We start from the raw sequence: 23991 nt of genomic DNA on the forward strand, positions 1-23991 counted from the left end.
TGTGCCTTTTTAGGGGTGCTGTGAAAGGATGTGCAGACAGCTGAGTATCATGGATGGCCACAGCTACTATAGACCTGCCAACCACTAACCCTGCAACTCCTAGCAATTGTATAAGGTATGATAGGTGAGAGTCCCTTCCACTCCTCAATACTCCCCTGGTATTTTTTTTTTTTTTTGCTTGCCATTTGTCTTTATTATTTTGCTTTGAGTTAGTATGTTGTAGATCAGGGATGGGGAACCTCTGTGCTGCTGGTCTGCTGGGGGCTTTATTTCCCAGCCACCCCTGCCCCCATGGCTTGTGCCGGTTTCCATGGAAACCTCAGCCCTGCTGGCAGTGCAGGGAGCTGCTCTGGAGCTGTCGGGAATGTGCCACGGGGGCGGCTTCCTCCGGAGCCTCCATCTGTAGCTTGCATGCTCCAGGCAGGGGCATGCATGTAGGGGATCATGGCTCTGTCCTGGTTCCAGACAGGCTGTCACTGCTGCAAGGAGCCGGGGCAGAGCCATGATCCCCTGCATGCATGGCCCTGCCCAGAGTGTGCAGGCTACAGATCACAGCTCTGTCCAGGTCCCAGAGCAAGCTTCCCCCATTCCATGTTCCCAGCAGCTCCGAAGCAGCCCCTTGTGCTGCTCTGCCGCGTGCGCTGCCAGTGTGGCTGAGGCTGGGGTCTCCATGGAGACCGGCACAAGCCATGCAGGCAGGGGCGGCTGGGAAATGGTCTCCAGCCGACTGGATCTGGCCTGCGGGCTGGATGTACCTCTTCCCTGTTGTAGACACTAATACAAGTTGTGAACTTGAGTAACGTGGGGTTTCCAGGGACTCGGACTTAGTGGGAGCTCTTCAGTGTTCCCATGGTGTAGCATTGCTTATGTATGCCATACGTGTACTTTCCACAGCAGAGACTGAATAATAGTTCATGCACTGTTGTCCTTAGTGACAGTGTTTCTGTAGCTGAGGAGTCTTTATTGCCTGGTACCCATTCTTTGCTTGTGAAATTTGGAGATTGCAACCTGTTTCTGTCATGAAATGGAATTTGTGACCCTTACTGCAGGTTGCAAATTTGTCTTGCCATGCCATAATCCCTTGGCATCCAAGCTGCCTGCACTTTGTCCTCGCTGCAGGGAAGCAACGAGGGTAAGAACATGAGAGGGCTGCGGAGGAGATGAGTAGCATGCAGCTGCCCCCCTGCTGCCCTTTGTGGGTCAAGCATGGCTTGCAGGCTGAAGGTTGCCAATGCTTGCTATAGCATCTGAGTCTTCTAATTCAGCTATTTTTCCCCCAAAATATGCACTTATCTTTTTTAAAGTTTATACCATTTTCCCTACATTTTCTTTTGCAGTACTTGTTCATGATTCAGCATGTCATTTTTTTCCCTAGTATGCATTGTGTAGAATAATAATATAGTTAGGCACAGAAAAAATGAAATTCGTTAGTTGGATGTATATTAGACGCAGTGAAATGTTAATTCTTCAGTAGTTTTACATGTCTTTTTTTCTTATGAAATGTAGTTTAAGAGAATATGAAAATACTTGGAGCACATTTGGTCAAATGCAATAACTTAGTTACTCACTAGATGTCACAATATACTCGTACAATTTGAGAGGCATTTTGTTGCCAGACAAAATATGCAAGTTTAAATCTAATGAACATTAGAAATGCATTATAACTTCATGCAAAGATATATCTGATCTTCCCATTGTTCTATGCTTAAAGGGACTAGGAAAGCTTTCATTATTTCTAGAATCGGTGAAGACGTGTAGAAGTATGGCCTTGTTGCTATAATTAATGAGATTTTTTTTTTTTGTCTTAGTCTTTTGTTTTAAGATCCCAGACTCTTCCAAATGAGAGAGGTTATGGTTAGATTAAAAAAAAAAAATCTTTCTTTTAAAGGCTGGCATTATACAAATAATCTATAATGTAGTTTTTAAGAACTAACTTTTATAATTTCTTTGGGAACTCTTAGAGCTGCCCTGAAACCTTCTTTATAGCAAACCTGGCTTTTTGCTTTTCAGATATCAGTGTGTTAAAGACCAGCCTACCCAAGTAAGGGCCTTTGTGGGGTTTTTTTTTTTTAATGTCTTAAGACATAATGGCTTGTTCTATCTTTCTTTTAAATATTTACTACTATCTTTTTCCATTAAGAGTTGTCAGGTGTCAAATTGCATATTTGAAAAGAATAATAATTGTGGTATTCTCTTGAGCCTTAAGGTTTGTGGCTTTTGTTTCTAAATTGATGATGTGGAGAGAAGCTTGAAACTTTTTTTTTTTTAAATACTGAGATTTCACTTGGTGACTGCAGGAGGTAGTACTTGAGGAGGGGAAAAAATAAATACTATGAGAGTTATGATAAAATCAATGTTGACAGTACTAAGATGCCATAAACTACATAACCAGAATCAAGCTGTTCTGGCTTCCAAGAACCATCTGACTTAAATTTTTTTACTTAGTTTTGATCAAGATGAAACTGTTTTGTATTAGAAATTTAGGTCACTGTACACTTTTTTTTGAGACATGGTGATTTATTTCAGCTAGAGAGGCACCGTTATATTGGTGCCATTTCGGATCAGCACCAATAAAAGGAAAATTCTCAGTGCCAATCCAAAGCCTACACTGGCTTTTTTGGCCGGTGTGGCCGATTTAATGTCACCGATTTAAATACAATATGCCTTCTGGCCAGGGTTCTGGATGCTTTGTGCATGAGCCCAGTTGCAGCATGCATGTGGCCAGGAATGTAGCTGGGCTGCATGGAGAACAGCAACCTGCAGATAAGTCTGTAGAGGGGAAAGGGTGTGTGTGTGGCGGGGGAGCAAATTGAGGCCCCCTCCATGGTGAGGGAGGTAGTGGGGCTGGAGCTGGGGGTGCTGTACAGCCAGGGCGGTGAATGGGACCCTGGGGCCAGGGTGGGGAGAGGGACGGAGCCGCAGGTAGCACATCCAGGGGGTGTGGGGAGGGAGGGTGGCTTCCTGTCACTGTGCACCTCCCCAGGGTGGGCATGTGCCTCCCCAGACTTGTGTGCAGGGTGGAGGCAGGCTGCCTGCTGTGGCCTTGGGGCTCTCCGCCCTGCTGCCTTTGTCCTGGGAGCCATGTGCTGGCCATGCGTCCCCTGCCTGTCTGGCAGCAGTCGCAGCAGCAAGTTGTGCCTCCTGGTGCCAGATGGGCAAGGGATGTGTGGCAAGCACATGGCTCCCCGGGCAAAGGCAGCTGAGCGACTGAAGAGTCCCAAGCCCGCAGTGGGCAGCCCACTTCTGCCTGGGCCCCACTCGGCTCTGCTCCTAAAAGTGTCCTAGCACTTAAATGGTAGCAGCTGAGCTTGAACTAAAGCTCATTTGGCAAGCTTTAGTTTAAGTACCACCGCTGTCATTTTTAAGTGCCAGGACACTGATCTCCTGGATGTGCTGCCCACAGGTCCATCCTGACCCTGTCCCAGTCCCTCCCTCACCGTGGAGACCTCTATCTGCCCCCCCTACACTTCTTCCCTCCCCCAATGCCCCTTCCCCTCCACAGACTTACCTGCAGGGTGCTGCTCTCCATGCTGCCTGGCTGCATTCCTGCAAGTCGGTTATTAGACCAGTATCAGCCAACATGCCTGGTGAATAATTGGCTGTTGGTATTGGCCAGGAAAATCTTCATCATCTTTATCTAATTTCAATGTCACTTGGAGAGTATATAATGATAAAAAAACTTGGTTTAAATAAAATCTTGCCTCATTTATATTGCTTTCTTAACATGTAAATTTTGCTGCTTGGGTAAACCATGCTGGAACAAAGCCTCTAACCACAGAACAAGAAATGCGTAAGTAGCCATAATGTAAGCTTCTTCATACTGTCCTGTTGGTTGAATCTGGCCCAGAGGGCACTTCATCACTTAGGATGGTAATGAATTCTTCACGTGTTTCTTGGAATTATGCCTATTAGTACAGCTGCTTCTGTACAACATATTGGAATACACAGTAGTCTTAAATAAATCTGTAATAAAAATGCAGAAGGTGCAGGGGGACTATTTCATCCTACTTAAGTACTAAAAGTAAACTCTGGAAGTAATGAATAGCAGTGTAAATTATAGTTCAAATAGCATCTGTGTTTAAGCTCTAAACCAGCAACTCAAATAAACAAGTTAAGGTAGCTACCAGTATTACCAGAAATGTTTATTCATAGATTTTATAGACGAGACCCAGTTCTTCATTTAGTTTAAATCAATGGTTCTCCACCTCATTGGACTTGAGGCAACTCTCCATAACTGTTGTGAATTGAGTGGCACCTAATTTAAAAAACTAATTTATATACTACAGTGCTTGCCTTCTTGTAGAGCAACTGGGCTATGGGTGTTGAGGACTGGTCAGTCAGGGACAAGCTTGAGCCTGCCCTTATTTGCCTCACCTCACATGTTGTGTCACCTTTTTAAAGGATTTTGGTGGTACCTTGGTTGTGAATTGCTGACACAAAAAAAACTGAAGCCAGCAAGAATTGAGGATTGAATTTGTACTTGCAGAACCACAAGCTAACTTCAATATATACTCTAAAACAGTGGGGCCAAAACTGTGAGCACCATGGGCCGGATGAGTGCCACAGGGCCAGTGTGGGCTGGATCAGGCCTCATGCTGTCTCCAACCAGCTAGAGCCCAATCCCAGCTGGCTGGGAGTGGCAAAGCCCCCAGTGGCCCAATCCCGGTGCATGGGGGCTGGGTTGGGGCAATGTGGGGTACTGTCCCCACCCAGCCAGGATTGGGCTCCAGAGGTTCAGTGCTGCACCTGGCTGATCAGGATCAGGCCCTGCGAGCCCCACGTAGCGCAAAGGACCATAGCCCACAGGGTTCCCCACAGGAGGGGTTGGATCTGGCTCGCAGGCCAGGGATTGAGAGCAACCTTGCTCTAAGTATTTGGTCACAGTGGTGTAATTAGGGCAGGGTGGCTGAGGCAGCCACATATGCCAATGGTAACCAGAAGTTACTGCTGCTCACATGTGGTACTTGGCCCAGGTGCCTGGCCATGTCATTATGCCTCCTCTTGGTCATAATCACTTTTGGATTAGCTGTAATCTTACAGAAGAAAGTGATGTTTTACATACATGGTGCTCAGCCTCTGACCCACAAGCCTGTGTCATCCAGCCCTGGGGTCTCTATATGCCTCCAGGAATTTGGTGGTGGGAGAGCAGTGAGAACATTTTTTGGACCCATGGGGAGCTGTGTAGGCTGGTTGACATAGCTCTGTGTGCTAGATCATGATGATATGTGTTGGGGCCAGTGCATGGGATCAGTGCAGATCTGGCATGTGTGGCTGGATCACACCCAGTGACTGAACCTGCATGCTAATCCTGCCCAGGATCTGACCCATGAACTGTTCCTATGCATGGGATCTGGTCTGTGGACTGGTCCCACTCCACTTATTTCATAGATTTCATAGACATTAGGGCTGGAAGGGACCTCGGAAGATCATCGAGTCCAGCCCCCCGCCCAAAGGGCAGGACGTCAGCTGGGGTCATAGAATCCCAGCAAGATAAGCATCCAGTTTCATCTTAAAGGTGTTCAATGAAGGCGCTTGAACAACCTCCGGTGGCAGGCTGTTCCAGACCTTGGGGGCTCGGACAGTAAAGAAATTCTTCCTTATGTCCAGCCTGAAACGATCTTGTAGTAGTTTGTGACCATTCGTCCTCGTCATCCCTTGGGGCGCTCTGGTGAACAAACGTTCCCCCAGATACTGGTGGTCACCCCTGATAAACTTGTAGGTGGCCATCAGATCACCCCTGAGCCTGCGCTTTTCCAGGCTAAAGAGCCCCAGGGCTCTCAGCCTGTCATTGTAGGGTCTGCTTCCCTGACCTCTGATCATGCGCGTGGCTCTTCTCTGGACTCTCTCAAGCTTCTCCACATCCTTTTTGAATTGTGGAGCCCAAAACTGGACGCAGTACTCCAGCTGCGGCCTCACTAAGGCCGAGTACAGGGGGAGAATGACGTCCCGGGATTTGCTTGAGAAGCATCTATGGATGCAAGCCAGCGTTTTGGTCGCTTTACTAGCCGCAGCATTGCATTGCAGGCTCGTGTTCATCTTGTGGTCAATGATGACCCCCAAGTCTCTTTCTTCCATAGTGCTAACCAACATAGCACTGCCGAGCCTATAAGGATGCTGCGGGTTTTTTTTCCCAAGGTGGAGAACCTTGCATTTATTGGCGTTGAACACCATCAGATTCTCATCCGCCCACTTGCTGAGCCTGTCCAGGTCAGCCTGGATCATCCACCTGTCTTCTGGTGTGGATGCTTTGCCCCAAAGTTTGGTGTCATCGGCGAACTTGGCCAGTCCGCTTCTGACTCCAGTGTCCACATCATTAATGAAGATGTTGAACAGTATGGGTCCAAGGACAGAGCCCTGGGGGACCCCACTGGTCACAGGACACCACGATGAGTGACTTCCATCAATTACTACCCTCTGGGTCCGACCCCGGAGCCAATTTTCCAGCCAGTGGATCGTGGGGGACCCAAGGCGACAATTGGCCAGTTTCTCCAAGAGACGATCATGGGACACCAGATGGAAGGCTTTTTTGAAGTCAAGATATATGACATCAATCTCATCTCCCTTGTCCAGGTGATAGGTCACCTGGTCGTAGAAGGAAATGAGATTGGTCAAGCAAGACCTACCTGCAACAAACCCGTGCTGGCTATCCCTTTAAGATGTTGGCGTCGGCCAGTCCATTAAGGATGGCCTCCTTAATAAACTTTTCTAAGATCTTCCCCGGGATAGAAGTCAGGCTGATGGGCCTATAGTTAGCCGGATCCACTTTCCTCCCTTTCTTGAAGATAGGCACCACGTTGGCCTTCTTCCAGTCTTCAGGCACTACACCAGAGCGCCAAGAGTTTTCAAAGATCCGCGCTAGAGGCTGGGCTATGATGCTCGCCAGCTCCTTGAGTACCCTGGGGTGAAGATTGTCAGGGCCGGCTGACTTGAAGGTATCCAGCTTCTCAAGATGTTCCTTCACAAAGTCAGCATTAATGGAGGGCAGGGGATCACCCTCACCCGGACTTCCCGGCCCAGTAGCGGGCTTGGGTGTCCCATGGGGCTGATGAAAGACCGACGCAAAGTACCTATTTAATAGGTTGGCTTTTTCCTGGGCGTCAGTTGTCAGTTGCCCCATCTGGTTCAGCAGGGGTCCAACGTTGCCCCTGCTTTTCCTCCGGCTCCCCACATATCTGAAAAAGGACTTTTTATTGTCCTTGATGCTCAAAGCTAGCTGGAGTTCAGTTGCAGCCTTGGCTTTCCTGGTCTGCTCCCTACAGGACCGGACCAGTGCAGAATAATCCTCCTTGGAGGTGACTCCCATCCTCCATCCTTTGTAGGCCTTTCTTTTTAGCCTCAGGAGGTCTGCTAGGTCCCTGGAGAGCCAGGGGGGCTGCTGTGCCCTCTTGCTGCCTTTCCTCCGAGATGGAATAGACTTAGTTTGTGCATTGAAGATCGCTCCCTTGAGGAGCAACCACTCTTCTTGAACTCCCCTCTCCCTGTGGTCACAGTCCCTTAGGGCCTCACTGACAAGCCTCCTGAGCTTGTCAAAGTCGGCTTTCCTGAAGTCAAGGACTTGCGTGTTGCTGACTGATTTGCCAGCTTTTCGGCGGATGGTGAAGGTGATCAGCTCGTGGTCGCTGTCACCCAGCTTCCCATCGATCACTAGGTCGCCGACTAGGTCCTCCCCAGTAGCCAGCACCAGGTCGAGCAGCGCTTTGCCTCTCGTTGGCCCATAGACTTCTTGAGTCAGGTAGAGGTCATCCACGCACGAGAGGAAGCTCTGCGACCGCTCAGATTTTGCTGAGCAATCCTCCCACGAGATGTCTGGGTAATTGAAGTCACCCATGACAACCATGGTCCTGGAGCAAGCTGCCTCAGCCAGTTCCTGGGCAAACTCCTGGTCTAGCTCAGGACTTCGGGTGGGAGGTCTGTAATAGACTCCCACCATTGTGTCCCCTGTGCCGTGTTCCCCACGGATTTTAACCCAGAGGGTCTCCAGCCGTCCACCCTGGTCGCCAATATCGGCTTGCAGGGACGCGTAGCTTTCCTTAACATAGAGAGCTACACCCCCGCCCCTTTTCTCTACACGATCCCTCCTGTACAGGGTATAGCCATCTATCCCCGTGGTCCAGTTATGGGTGGAGTCCCACTAGGTCTCCGTGATCCCTATGACATCGTAATTGTTTGCACTGAGCAGGAGGATGAGCTCCTCCTGCTTATTCCCCAAGCTCCTGGCATTTGTGTACAGGCAGGCAAGTGCCCCCTGGGGGGCTCCTTCCTTGCCCACAGATTTTACCAGGGCTGGGGCTGGGGTGGGCTCGGGGTGGGCTCTTGTCTGGCCCATGATGCTGAAAGGATGAGCATCACTGTCTTACACAGTTGCAGACCTATTTCAGTTATTGTATTTTAAATGCAGCTTGTCTTGTCATTGAAAACAGCTGTCCAGAAATTGTGAACTTAATTTTGATTTTGGTGATAGTAAAATATTTTTGCTCAAAATATTTGTTTTTCTTAAGAGGCCACTTTTGAGATATCTTTGAAAGCTTTATTTAATTTAGGTTTTTATACAAAGTTTTTGTTCCCGCTAGTGAATGAATCCTAGCTTTTTAAACAGTTTTTATTTGTTTCTTTGCTACTCTAATTTTTAAAGACTTCTTCAACTTTGGGAAAGATGCACAATTTCAGGATAAAAAATGATAGTGTTAGGATACTGTAACCGTGGCGGTCCAAGAACTTGGAGACAAGGATTTCAAATGCAAGACATTCTTCTAGGCAGACCTGACAGAATATCTTGCATTTGAAAGCTTGTTGAACGCTACCCTAACTATACAGTTAGTCCAATAAAAGATCAACCTAAGAAATCCTTGCTTCTCCCAGAATAAAAAACAAATTCAGTTTAAAAGTTAAAATTGAGAGAGTCTTAAACTAGCAAAACAAAAATGAAGAAGTAGAGATGTTTTGTATTTCATAGTGGCAAAAAGGAGCTTAAAAACAAAAACCTGATTTTAAATATATATTTTTCTGAAAAATAAAACAAAAAGGCCATTGTACTTTTGAAGCCTGTAAAATTGAAACAAATACTTTATAAAGGCAATTCTTCTTCTATTTTCTTCCAACTCTAATGCCATATTCTTAAGTAGAGTGAATGAATGTGTTTGATCTTCCCAGGATACCTGTTGCACAATAAATGATGCAAGTCATGATCTCTTTGCCTGGATATCAACATGTTTTCCTCTTGGATCATAAATGGGGTGAAACCATATTCCCTTTTGAACATCTTCCCTTATTTTTTTTAATTTATTCGTCTTTTATCATTCCTTTGAAATGCCACATTTAACACTATATTTCTGAGGAATACACACAGTCCACAATAATGTCAGTCATTACTCTCTGTCATCTTCATTTACATTGATACCTTTATGCATTGGTATAATATTTTTTTCCCACTTCAGTCAAAAATTTTTGATCAAAGAGAATCTTCTGGACAGATTTTAGACAGAAAAGGATGGGACTATTTCTTCTCTGACCTGTAAAAATGAAATAAGAAAACCCACTCATGTCCATTTTAAACTTTGCTTGCATTAATTCCCTGAATATGCCAGTGAGTTGACTCTTGTGCAAGAAAGTTAAAACATGCAAATCTTAAATTTAAACACAGGATAGATTATTATTTTTAGTAGTTTTTGAAATATATTTAGATATTATAATTGGTGATTTAACTAGTGATGATACTGTTAACATTAAATACTGCATTATTTTGGTGATAAGTTAATGTTAAAGATAAGTTGCCAAGCAAATAGATTGGGCTATACAAATTTCTGGGCTGAATGCTCTAACTGGGTCTGTGGGAGCAAATAAATTAGTTCTATAAAGATGTATGTCTCCTAACAAAATCCTCTTAACACTTCCTTCTTCATAGAAGCTATCCAAGAAATAAATTGTTTATTCTCATACCCTTTCTAACTCCCCTCACCCCTCCCCTTCTCTGAGGAAGATTCTGTTGAAAATCATTTATTAGACCTAATCTTGCAAATACGTACACAAGTACATGAGTTAACCTATTGATTTTAGTAGGATTACTTGCATCAGGAATAAATGGCTGCAGCTTTTGGGACCTTGGTGCTCATGTTCAGGCTGAGCTGCTAATAGAATGGAACATTGGGGGGTGAAAATATTTCTCAGGAATCAATTAAAGTTAGCATGCAGTGTTTTACACACATCAAAAACATTTTTTTGCTGCATAGGTTAAATATTGTATGATAAAAAGCAAATGGGTTTTAGACCACGTAAATTTCAAGCTGTTTTAGTGACAAAAGTTGTTGGGTTTTTTTTTTTTTGTTTTTTTTTTTTAAATCATCGTGGGAGTTTGTATCCCATTCTACTGCTCTTTAAATTTCTTCAATCTATAGCTCAAAGCGTAATATGAATTCTGGAAAGTGAGTTTGAGTAATATCATCCAAAGAAAAATTTTGGAGGAAATGCCTTGAATAGCTAATATGGTGACTTCTTCAGTATAAACCCGGGATTTAAAGATATCTTCAGCTCTTGTATATCTCATCTTTAGAAAGGAGCTTCATGTAGGGGTGAGGAAGAGTCAGCGAGTGGTTTTTTATCTCCAAAAAATGCATCTGTACTAGAGATTAGATTCACGAGCAGTGAACTGAAAGGGTCAGTTACCAATTCTCTGATGTGTAGGGGTCATGTGGAAAGGGCTGTACAACAGAATGCAAAGATTTGTAGAGTGGACTGTGTGGTGAGTGATGCAAGGGTTAAATATTTATACTTATCCTCAATGTTCACTGAGTGAAAGGCAGGGATTTTAAACTTTTTATTTCTTCACATTTGAGTACTCATTCCTGTATTAGGCACACAAGTTCAAAACTGGTGTGACTAAAGATAAATGAATAAGGCTGTGTTTAAGTATTTTGAATAAGTGGCCTTACTTTTAGATCTGCAGAATAACCAGCAATTTTCTCTTAAATTGGTGAGCTGTTGCATGCTCAGTGGTCTGAAAAAAATCAATCTACCTCTTGAGGATAAATTACTAAATGTGTATTTAACTTCAGGAGGTGTCCAGTTCTGAAAATTGCAGCGGAAACATTTTAATTTAGCTTTTAGTATAAAATGTCATTGAGTTAGTTTTAAAAATGAGGATAAAGCAAATTTATAATGTGGATCTACTTAATATCTGAATGCTATGTCCTGCTGAAATTGTAATCAGTATGACCTTGTAATTTGTTTATTTTGATTTGTTTCGATTGTACTTGCTTTATTCACTCCAGTGGTATAAATGCTGCAATCTGCTTTTGTTGATTCCCTTTCTTTTTTTCCACCCCTCCAGATTACAGATAAGCGAGTATCTAGGAAACATGCCGTATTAGAAGTGGTGGGTGACCAGCTCCGTATCAAACCGGTAACTTGACTTCCTGATTCTTTTATAACAGCCAATTTTTACAACCTATTTTATAAGATTCAGATGACTTCTGTGATTCTTACTGAGAACTCTTTAAGCAGATCATCAGGAATGTCTGACAGTAAAATCATTGAAGTTAATATGCTGACTTGAATAACATGGCTGAATTTTAAAAAGCAGTTCTTAGAGTGAAACTTACATTATGCAAAGATGTTGACATTCTCCAGATATACTAGTATATTCACAAGGTGGGGATCCCACTTTACAGAGACTGATTCACTAAAAAACAAGTTGAGCTGGATTCAGGACTCTTGACTCCTTGCCCCTTCTTATTCATGTATCTTGAATACCATTTGGTGGCAAAATACTCAGTAACTTTGTTTATCTGCTAATGTAACATTGGAAGTGTCTAAAAGGAATAAAGCATAGTTCTGGAGGTGCTTGTCATGATTCTATAGTTCACTGGGAGCCAGCCTCTTTGGCGGGTGTACTACAACTTAGTTTTGCATCTTCCACAAGTGCTACTCTGATCTCCTTCCTCTGTCCAATCTGCTGCGCTGCTTTCTGTTCCTTGCCCTGTGCTCCCTACCCAAACTACTGCTCTGCCTTCTATTTGCTGCCTTATCTGCTGTTGTCTGTCCCCTCCCCTATTTACTGCATGCCACACACACAGGCTGCCTATGTCACTTATGCCATGGGTGCTGCAGGTTAGCTACCCATGCTATAATTGTTATATTTTTACTTTTAAAGTAGGGGTTTTGTGTTTTTTGGATGAAAGATACAGTATAGTTTTCCCAAACCATAAGAATTCACTCTGAGTTCAGAATCTATTTTTGCTAGTTTGCCAGTATATCTGATGATTAAGTTAAGAAATGTAGACTCTGCTAGTATTTTCTTTGACTTGAATCATGTCAATGCAATAATGTTGGGCTTGTCTATGCTATATCAGCCACAGGTCTTCAGGGTCACTTTTACACATGCTCTGGGGGTGGAGGTGTGGCATTTTAATTAAAGTGGTTCTGAGAGCTGCTTCGAAGTGCTGCAGTGTCTTGTGTATCAGCATTTCTGTGCTTCAAAACAGTGGTGGAGTGCTTGAACTAAAGCTTGTTTGACGAGTTTTACTTCAAGTGATCCCGCTACCATTTTGAAGTGGAGGGACATTAATACAAAAGATGCAGAAGCTGGCTGGAGTGTGGTAATTGCCACGTTCCAGCAGATTTGATTAACTGAGCCTGCTGTGATGCACTGAAATTACAGCATGTTGGAGTAGCCTCTGCCCTCGTGTATAGGTGCCCCAGAAGACCAGAGCTAAGAAAGCCCTCTTCCTAGAGTTAGCTAATGTACTCCAAATCATAAGCATGTCTGTTAGGCTGTTCCAGACTTATCCTGAGCACCCACTCTTGTGCCTGTTGTTTCTGGATGCTCTAGATAAGCCCGTAAATGCTTCGCACTTTCTCTGTTGTTAAAATTCATTGTGATCTTGTGCATTAAGCTGTATTTGAAAAAAAAAAAAGTTTCTACTTAAGCTAAGCTATTAATGACTAAGCACTATGGTTATAGATTACTGGCTAGTTTAGGACAACAGCTCTGGTGTCTATTAAGTGAGGTCACTATGACATTAGAATTCGACAAATTGTTGTTCTTCCTTTACACCATTTCATAGATTTCATAGACATTAGGGCTGGAAGGGACCTTGGAAGATCATCGAGTCCAGCCCCCTACCCCAGGGGCAGGAATCTTGAAGGTGTTCAATGTAGATGCTTGCACCACCTCCGATGGCAGGCTATTCCAGACCTTGGGGGCTTGGACAGTAAAGAAATTCTTCCTTATGTCCAGCCTGAAATGGTTTTGCAGGAGTTTATACCCGTTCGACCTTGTCATCCATTGGGATGCTCTGGTGAACAAACGTTCCCCCAGATCCTGGTGAACACCCCTTATAAACTTATTTGCATGCAACAATTTTGTTGGTTTGGTTTAAATAGCTGAGTTTGTACGAGGAAGAATAAACATGTTTCAAGCATTCTCACTGGTACTTGACCTTGTCACTTTAAGGATCCTGTGGCTGTACACCAGCTTGGAAATCAGTGCTTGAAGAGCAACTCAAAGCACTGTTGCCTTAGCTTCGTTGCATGTTGAAGCTGGTGCTATGAAGGGTATTGGCCAGATTGTGGGGGATCCCTGAAAGCACTGAGAGTTGGACTGAGCCCTACCTTCCCTTCCATCACTCAGTGCCAGTTGCATGAATATGACTTGCTAAACGCATGATTCTCACCCGGGGTGCCATTGTACCCTGGGATGTCACAAGATCCTGTTAAGGGTTTTGTAGGGTACTGTGCAGTGTCACCATATGTGACGGGTGTACTCTGGCTGTCTTTTCATGTTTGGTGAATCTTCCCATAAATTGAAACAATAAGGTTGATACTACATGTTGATTGACAGCATTATCTTTGGAACCTTTTTAGTGTTTGTATAATAGCTTTAAACTACATTAATATAGTCAAGATTGAGCATGTATTGGCAGGTTAATTAAATCATCTCTAACATTTTACCCTTATCACAATTACAACTGTGTGAAACCTGGAAAATTCAGAGTGAAGACTATACTAAAGAGACGTCTGAAATGGCTGCTTAGCTGTATTCTAAAATGAAACCATCAGGGACACGAGACTTCTTATGTCTTTAAGTTTTTAATTTTGGATCACAAATGCTACAGTGCTGTGATTCCAGTTACAGGCATTGCATTATATTTCTACAGGCTTAAGGGTTTTTAGAAACTTTAACTGTCCCTTCCTTGCCTTAACATCTTTAGGGTTTTTTTTAGCCTTGAATAATTTCCTTGGTTTTTACTGTTTTCCTTTGGAAAAATTTGAAGAGACAGCTAACGTCTTGAAAGTTAGTTGTAAACTGACCTTATCAAATTTTTGTCTGTTACTAGTGAATTATGTTATGGTCGCTTTGTTTTTATTTTTGGGATAATAGTTTTAGTGCCCCTTATTTTAACAATGAAACTGAAGTTGTCATGTACAAAGATGTATTAAGATTTATCAGTATAGATTTATTATTGAATTCTTTAGATAGCAAGTATAAGCTATAAAAGAATTATTCATTCTTCACTGACATTTGATTGATTTTATAAGTTATCAAATCTATTTCTTTTTATTATTTTCTTTTTGTGTCTCTTGCTGCAACTGAATAACTGGTAATAAGTCAAAATGGAAAAAAAAATGGAGTGTTTGGTTGCGGTTAATGAGGAGTGCTTAGAAAAGAAAATGTGCAAATTGGAGGGCAAGTTCAAATGAATTTTTCTGCTCGTGCCTGTTAATGATGTTACTGATTTCTATAATACACATTAGTTAATAAAACATTCTCTCCAGCCATCTTGTTTTCAGAAACTTTTTATCCATTATGTATATTTAAACAGCTGTATTGCAGGTAACACTGCAAACTTTAGTTGTAGTTTTTTTCAGGTTTATAGGTATATACAAGAGCCTACAATACTAGAACTTGTTTACCCAAAAGATAGTGGAATGGGGCCCCTACATCCTTTTCTGTAAAAAGTAGCCTCAATAGCCAGTAGCCCAAAGAACTCTTGCACATAAAAGCATTCATTTCGTTTTCCCCTCTTCATTTGTTAGTAACTGCCTAATATTGGTCAAAAGTGCCTTTTTCCTAAGTCTGGCCTCTGATCCCACCTGGTCCAAGTGGCATATAATCATGACCAGCTCATGAAATTAACAGATATACCTAGGAAACTTTACCAACTTTTCCAAACTCCTCAAATGTGGCATAAGAGGGAGCAGATTAAAAAGCGGAAGTTCCTAGGAACTGCTCTGAACCAGGTAATTTATGTAAAAGATTCTACTAAATTTTTAAGCCTCTAAAATGTATTATGCAATTTATATGGACTTAGCTAGAAAATTTAAACTGTTTAAACAAGGAGTGGCCAACCAAACTGGCTTCATGTCTCTGGCCTATGTCATCTGAGGTTTTTGGGCAGTCCAGTCCTATGGGCTGTGGCCCTGTGATATGGGTAGGCCCACATTCCTTATCTTGCCCATAGGTTTAAACTGTTTGTTTGTTTGTTTGTTTTTCCCTGTTCCCTTTGAACTGGCTGTAGTCCAGAAATCTAAAGCCAGTTTTGTTTTTCTTCAGTTGTTACAGGCTTGTACTCTGATCACACAGCCAGCTGAAACAAGCTCCTATGTGCTTGTCAATGTGCTTCTCTCGAGGCATTTACTGTTGCTGACATCTAGACCACCTTTAGTCCTATTCCAGACAGGCGGTTCATTTCTGTTGCTCTTCTCTGCAGTTCTTTCTTTAGTCTCTTTTCACTTCTGACTGGTAGCTCGATGCTGCTGTCATTGATCTGTTTGCTTTATTCTTCCTTTTTTTTGTGCAGCTGACAAGAGACCTAACTTTTCCATCTGTTACAGGCTACTTGGCAACATCCTTTTTCCAGCCTGCTTGTACTGTTTGTTTTAAATGAACTCACAATAAATTGAGGTAGGCTGTAAAATCAAAATGTGTGTCCCTTGGGGGACACGCTTTTTTGAACACGTGTTTTGAAGTATCACGTGCACTTAATTTTCAAGGGGTGGAACACGCACTATATTTATCTGAAGAGCAACTAATCTGCTCAAAAACATTAGTAGCAAACAAGGTGAAGTTCATAACTAGAAGAGTCCCATTATCTGTCTGCACAGATAGCAGCAAAAGCTACTCCTGCAATTAAAAAATGTTGGTTTCATGTTTTCACCAAAGTGGTGGTGGGGGGGAAAGGAGTTTGTGTTCTCTTTTGATATTTTATAATGCATTAAAAACCTAGGGTGTTTTGGTGATCATGGCTGGATTAGGGAATCTGCTAATTTTTACATTGGGAATTCTACCTTTGTCTGGCATAGTGGTTCTCAACCCTTTTTTATAGCTGGACCCGTTTGTAAACATTGATGGCCAGTCCTGACCCAGTAAATAGTTTAAATAGAAAATAGCCTCTTGGCCCTGCCAATGCCCCTTTGCTCCTGACCCAATGCTCCCCCAGTCCCCCAGTATGTGGGGCTAGTGGGTGAGTTTGTGGCATAGGAGGGGGTGCATGGGGGACGGGGGGAGGGTGGGGGGTGGCAAGCATCTCTTGCAGGCTAGAACTCTGCCAGCCTGCAAGGGAAAACCCTTGTTTTCCCACATTTTTCTCCTTTTAAAGGAGAATCCATTTTTAAAGTTTGTTGATCCGTTTTTAAAGTTTGTTCACAACCCTTTCATATATTTTTGCAATCCACAGGCTGAGAAACATGGGTGTGGAAAATTCTTACTGTGGAGCTAATGATGTGATGCTGTCATGAGAGGCAAGAGTGTAAAACCTGAGCAATTACAAGGATGCAATTTTTGATCACCATTTTTTATTATTTAATTGCAAATCTCGCCCTTTCACTATTCAACTGTTCCTATTGTCAATGTCATTGCTTTACTACCAGGCAATAGGCTCCGTTGCTAATGTAAAACAAGCAGAATCTTCCTTCCTATCCTTTTCATTCTCCATTTGTCTGATCTCTCCAAGATGAAAGATACTATGCAGATCCATGTTGTAACCTTTTCTGTGTCACACTTTTAATCTAAACCTTGTTTCAACAGCAATTGAACTAAACAGATCTTAAAAATGAATGAAGAGGCCTATACTTTAGACAGGAATTTTAATAGCTTTAATTATATGTATATATGATATTTTCAGTGAATCTTCTTTGTACAGCATTTTGATTGTATGCAGCACTTCACTGCAGATAATTGCACCCATGGTAGAAAAGACCAGATCCATGTCCTGAAGGGCTCTCGGTATGAAATAATATAGCATGTGGATACTGTTAATAGAAGGTTTTATAAGAAAAGGAGTCTGATACAGTGTGATATGACTGCCTTGGGTGTATTAGTTAAGAGTCATCTAGGCATTGAGGGCAACATGAAAGTAGGCAGGCAGAAGTCTCTTTAACTTTTGACTGGGGTTTGAAATGATCTTTATAGTCTGAAGTGTCTCTGATTTTTAGAGCAGTTCAAATGTAGATTTTTTTTTTTTTCTTCAACTCGCCATCTCTGCAGAGAAAAATACCGGCATTGGCTAAGTCATGTAGCGTTTGATATAGAAGTGATTATCAGGGTAATGTTACTAATCTGCTTCTTAAGTTTCATGTGCAAGGTGTAATGCAATCATAGGTCCTTCTTATTTAACTGATAATTGAATTCCATAGATCTGTGATCTTTGCCCTTTACCTCTTTTGCAAATTAACCATCATAATCATCCAGACTGATTTTTAAATTTATACACCCAAAATGATTCAATGTGGGCTGGCAAATAGCTGTTGAACTGAAGACCTCTGACTTGAAGCCTGCTTTCATCCTAGGAAATGTGCAATGTTTTTTTTTATTTATTTATTTTTATACAGTATTTCCTCCAGTATTTTTAGACGGCACTTATTAATCTTTTTCAATCATCTGTAGCTTGTTGGTTTCATGTTAAAAGTAGGAAAAAACAAGAGAATAGGTAAATTTTGTTTTTAAAAACAATTCAAGTTCCAGCAGGTCTAATTAAACAGGGTAATTGTTAAGGATTAATAACTGTTGCATAAAGGAAGAGTACAACTCCTTTAACTTACTTGGGCACTTCATGACATTTGCCTAATTTAACTTTTTTATACTGATTGAAAGCACGTGTTACCTTTTTCTCATGTCAGTAGAGTTAGAATGTACCTTTTAAAAATGTATGGGTAATTAATTAAGTGTCCTACTTTGTGCTGCAAAGACGAGACATCTGGGTGGAGGGGATCATTACTGGATTTTCTTAAGCAAACCAAAATCATATTGTTAGGCCATTCCCTAAGTCATTAGCTTGTTTTTATGAATTTGCATATTTGCTATTATGTCGGTCACTAAAAATCTTTAAATCAGGGCTGTTCAACTGGCAATTTGTGGGCTGCATATGATTCTCAGAGGGTGAAATGATGCATTTCTCCCTATGCAGGGAGACCATAGGGTGTGATGGGAAAATAGAGGGTGCACTGTGGAGCATGGGAGATGGAGTGTACCTAGTGTGTGGCCCCAGGAACCCATGGCGCCCCCCCCCCTCCCCCCGGCCCCCTGTGCTGCCTGAGAGGTAAAGCTTCAGTTGCTGATTCGATTCGGCGGCCTAATCTCCAAATCAGGAGACCCATTAATCTTTCTGAATCAAATCGGAAGCCTCCAATTCGATTTGGAGAGATTCAACGATTCGGCCACAGACACAGCTTTATATATATTTTTTCTACATACCTTGAGGTACCAGGCGCGGCTCGTGAATGCTGAGATGGTGGGACGGATGGAGCGTCCCACAGGAGTGCAGGGGGGTGTGCCCCGCATGGTCAGTGGTGGACCCAGAAGTGGACCAGAAGTACTTCCGGTCCACTTCTGGGTCTGCCATGGAGCATACGTGATGATCTGTAGTAAAAAAATAATTTTTTTGCTGGCCAAAGGACTCGTTCTTCCTAGCTTCAGACACTCCTAGCCTCTAGGATGTTTCTTTGGTATGCAAAAGCCTATAGCAGAGACCCTGAGGTATCTTGGATGTTCAGAAGCATGGTAGATGGATCTTTCTAGTCCCACTCAGATTTTCCTTAAATTGTTAATGTGTGATATCTGAACTTTATAAAATGGGTTACTAAAGCAGGCTTTATAATTAACTCTTGCAATTTCCCCAAAATTAAATCTTCACTAGATTTGTGTTGTAAATTTGGGGGTAAGATAATTTGTTCATAGTAAGTAAACAAAATGAGTCTAAGTGAACATATCAACTATTATTATAACTGCTCTTGAGCAAGAGAGGTGGTGCTGGCTCCTACCCTGGGGGTCTTTAAGAGGAGGCTAGATGAACACCTTGTTGGGGTCGTTTGACCCCAGTGCTCTTTCCTGCCATGGCAGGGGGTCGGACTCGATGATCTGTCAAGGTCCCTTCCGACCCTACAAACTATGAAACTATGAAGTCTCAGTATCTCCACAGTGTATAAATATGTTTGGCACAAGTAGTAATAGATTTTGTTTCCAATATTATACTTCATTATTATTTCATTTTATCATACCAGCAGCCATTCCAAAACTGAAGTAGAATCATTGTTAATTACATCAAACCTAGGCTGCTACATGAGAGATAATATGGCAGCTATAGTGAAGTAAACTATATACTAATGATGATCTTTTTAATTGACAGGTCCATGTAAATCCTTGTTTTCTTCAGTCATCTGAAAATGGTGACCTATTACCACTGGAGACACATGAGTGGCACTCTTTGAACCCAGGTGACAGCTTTTCCCTGTTAATAGACAAATATCTTTTCAAGGTCCTTTTTGCTCACTCAGATGTGGAAAGTACACTAAGGTAATGACTCCTAATGTGGAAAAATGATAGTATTATATTAGTAACATAAACTTGTCTTACAGATTTTTACATACAGCAGGTCTTGACTGAATAAAACTTAAATGTAAAAGGCTGCTTAAAGTTTTTTAAATATTATTCTTATAGTACTGAATAATTTGGGAAGGTTAATAATCTATACAAGAGATCTTGCTTTTGTGTTCTTGGTACTTCAGTGGGTCAGGTTATAAGGTAATATCTTAGGCAAGAAAACTTTGCTAATCTTGCTTTCTGGATTAAATATTTAATTGTTAGTGATCTGATGCATGGAATTAAAGTATTGTTTTATCTGTTTATGCAATGGATGTTTTTCCAAAGGCATAACATCCAAGTCCCAGTGAAAGCCTGAGTTGTGTAAATTATGAAATTATTTATCTGTCTTAAACAACATTAGAAGCAGTACGGTATGTACAGAAATAGAAATCTTTTATTGGTAGAGGAGCACCGTTTATGTTAAAGTAACCCCTTCTACTTAGCTTCCTTATGCATGTAAGTTTCCATAACATTTTAGAGGAGAAAGACAAATTGTAAAGGCCATTAACCAAAGATCAAACTGATAAGACATTTTGCTTCCGATGGTTCTTATAGTCGCCAAAATGATTATTCTTAAATATCAACTCACTCTGTTTCTAGGATACTACCCAATTTCTAAGCTGTGGAGAGAAAGAGCTAGTAGTGTGGCAGATACTAAAATAAGGTGAAAGAATTGTAATGATATTTTAAAGTTAGTAGTGGCATTTTTAAAATTTCTTTGTTTAAGTACACTGATGTCCAAATTTCAGAAAAGCTTTATTTGCTGTTTTTATTATATACAAACTACATTGAAACATCTAACAAGGCTTTCTAATTTTGTTCAAAGCAAAAAGGGAAGTGGTGCTGGCTCCTGCCCTGGGCTTAATGTCTACCTGGCTGGGGTCACTTGAGCCCAGTTTCCCTCCCGTCCAGGCAGGGGGTCGGACTTGAAGATCTACAAGGTCCCTTCCGACCCTACTTCTATGATTCTATGAAAAACCTAGTAAAATTTGAAAATGGAAAGATTTTTAGAGTCAAATTTCAGTTCAGGAGAAAACTGTCAGTTCTGTACTTCTGCATTTTCAGCCTGTGGTCGGGTATCTTGTTAAATTATTAATTTTTAAAATTCATTCATTCATTCATTCACTTTATTTAAAAAAAATTAACAATGATAGCATTGTAAGTTAATATCTCTAACAAATAAATTGAGGCGAAACCCGTTTGCTATATAGTTGGTAGTACATGTAAGGGAAAACTAAGTTTTACTTTATATATATTTGTATAATGTATGTAGTATTAATTTTTGAACCTCAAGCAGTACTAATTTGAAGGGCTGCCTTCATCCCCGAGGTGTATTTTTGTCCTATGCAGTAACAAAGCAGGGGAAATTTATTCTAAAAAAAAAATAAAAAAATATATATATATATGATAAATGTAATGCAGTGGAGGTCTTTGTTGTTGTTCTATTAATATCTAAAGCTCAGACTTGCTTTTATGTTAGTTGGATGAAAGTATTTTTATAGTTTCATGGTGAACCTCAATAGATATAAAGTTTAAAATATTTTTCCCTAAAAGATGCATTTTATCACACCACAGGAAAAATCATAAGGTTAATGTACAAGAACCACTGAATTTTCCTTCAAGTGTTGATCCTGTTGAGCTGTCATGTAGTCCAACATGTCCTAATAGTGATATCCAAGTGGAAGGCTGTTCCCAGTTGGAAAGAAAAGCCGAAATGCCAAAAAACGAAACAGCTTCCAGAGATTCAGTGAGTGTCTAATATTTTCTCCAATACTGTGACACTTGTATTTTTAAAAGTACTGTATTGTGTGTGTGTGTGTGTGTGTGCGCGCGCGCGCACACACACACACACACACACACACTCTTTATCGACTAGTGGAAGGACCTGTTCTTCTCCTACGTCATTGTTTTTGTAATTGCAGTGTTTGTTTATTTTCAAAGAACATACAGCATAGTTAGGTAAAAAATATTGTTTAATTTTTAAAGAACATATAGTACAACATATTTAATATTGAGCGACACTTCAAATGAGATCCAAATGAATGATCTTTATTGTAGAACTTCTTTGTAAACAAAGTTTGTGATGCCTCCTGTTGGTACTAGTATACACAACCGTCTTTGACTACCATCTCTAGAGCAAGCCACATGTAACTTGAGAGGGCAGCAGGACAGGTCTGTGAGGATAGACTCAGCAAGAGGAGGGTGAGGGAGAACCTGGTGGCTGCCTACAAACTCAAACTCATCAGGGGAGGTCAACAGCAAATAGGTAGAGCCCTTTTCTCCCCAGCACCACCTGGGGTGACCAGGAACAATGGTAATAAGCTGATGGAGAATAGGTTTAGGTTAGAGATTGGAAGGCAATATTTTACAGTTAGGATGGCCAAAATCTGGAACCAACTTCCCAGGGAAGTGGTCCTCACCCCTACCTTGGACAAATTCAAGAGGAGGTTGGACGATCACCTGTCTGGGGTCTTGTGAACCCAGCATTCATTCTGCCTGTGGCAGGGGGTCCGGCTAGATGATCTGTTCAGGTCCCTCCTGACCCTAGCTACTATGAAACTCTGTGTGAAAAGCATTGTTCTCTTAAATAGTCACTGGAAGCCCCACAAAGGGTCAAATGAAAAACAACTTGCCTATAATTTTTTTTTCAGGTGGTACTCAGTGATTTTTTTTTTTTTTGGAAGGTTTAGAGTAGATAGGACCAGCCATTCTCAAGTTATAAGTGAACAGACATGCACTTCATTTTATATATAGCTATACTAATAAATTTATACAGTAAAAGTTCTGTTAACTGGCTTCTTAGAAGCTGGCATGCTCAATTAACTGGCATGCTGGTCTGTAAGATAAAGTGAAACCGGAGGTGCCCACCGTGGCACTTCGGTTTCTTCGAGCCCCCATGGCCCGGGGCAAAGTAGCCTGCGCTGCTGAGCCCCCATGGCCTGGAGGCATAGTGTACTGTGCAGGGCACTCCCCCTTGTCCTGCAGGGCCTGCGGGAGGGGCGGTAGGACACCCCAGACACGGCGGGAGAAGCAGTGGCCCGGGCCACTCAATTAACCGGCATATTTTGTTATCCAGCATCCCCCATTCCCGGGGGATACCAGATAACAGAGCTTTTAGTGTGTGTGGATGGATGGATGGATGGATGGATGGATGGAGATCTATCTATATATAGATAACAGAACTATCTATATGTTACCTCAACTACTTTAAATTTCCCCAAAATTGCAGTTACCTTATACATTTAAATACTAATATGATTGCTTTCTTAATCATTCAGGACCATAAAAAAGGCAAAACACTGTAAAAGGTTTCTTCAAAATTTAGACTTGGTTATAGTATAATTTGACCTCCAGCCCACAGAGCAATCGTATCTGGCCCACGGTGCTCCCTACCAGTCAGGAAATCTCTCAGTGAGGGAGTGGTGGCCAGGTGGTGCACCCTGGCTGCTGGATCAGAACCACCAAACAGCCCATAGTTAGACCAGGCATTGCCCATTTGGCCTGCTGGGGAAAAGGTTGAGCACCATTGCTATAAATGATATAATCTTTTCTTTACTTTGTGCACAGACTATGTGAGGAACAGATGTGGAGTCAGACACATATGTCTTAAAAACACTGTTTAGTGTCAGAGCAGTTCAGTATACTAAAAATACGTTGCCAAAAGGAACTCTAGGAATGCATAATGTCTGACCCCCAAATTATTGCCTGATGTAATTTACAATTCAATATTTATATTCTGCCTAAAAGCTTTTTAAGTTTATACTCGTGTATCTAGAACTGTGGTTATTGTTCTGGGAATAGGTCAGGGAATAATATCTACTTATAGTGTGTACACAGTCTCTTACACTTGTCCTCCTAGAGCAGTGGCACGCAATGTTTTTTGGCCAAAGTGCTGAAAAAACTACATTGTCTACCTTGTAAGGTGCCAGAGTGCTGGCATGCCACAAAAACAAAACTGCGGCAGGGAGTGGAGGGTGGTACATGGCAGGATGCCCTGCATATTTAATACAGTTAATAATCATAAGTGTTGCTTTTTTTTTTTTTTTAAACAGTAAATCCCAGGTTTTCTAAAAATTCTAAACCTGGTGACAATAAATAAAACTTCATGTACTGCTTTGGTACTTGTGAATTTTTTTTTT

The 23991-nt window shown here is 41.8% G+C and overlaps 1 protein-coding gene across 6 annotated transcripts in view; it reads left to right on the forward strand.

Annotated features, from left to right (window-relative positions):
* The window catches only part of APLF (aprataxin and PNKP like factor), a 102877-nt gene that overhangs the window by 5359 nt on the left and 73527 nt on the right, over positions 1-23991 (forward strand). For 4 of the 6 annotated variants that reach the window (XR_009458046.1, XR_009458052.1, XR_009458053.1 and 1 more), the window contains exons 2-4: positions 11324-11395; positions 19617-19783; positions 21428-21599. Coding sequence is in view for 3 of the 6 variants with exons in the window: in XM_059720051.1 (XP_059576034.1) it covers positions 11324-11395; positions 19617-19783; positions 21428-21599 (411 nt within the window). In the remaining 3 variants the exon portion in view is untranslated. Of the gene's footprint in view, positions 1-11323; positions 11396-19616; positions 19784-20452; positions 20517-21427; positions 21600-23991 lie in introns of all 6 variants that reach the window. The other 2 variants (XM_059720055.1, XM_059720058.1) reach the window with 2 other exon arrangements.

The sequence above is a fragment of the Alligator mississippiensis genome, chromosome 1 (genome assembly GCF_030867095.1).
Source record: "Alligator mississippiensis isolate rAllMis1 chromosome 1, rAllMis1, whole genome shotgun sequence".
NCBI classification, from domain to species: domain Eukaryota; kingdom Metazoa; phylum Chordata; order Crocodylia; family Alligatoridae; genus Alligator; species Alligator mississippiensis.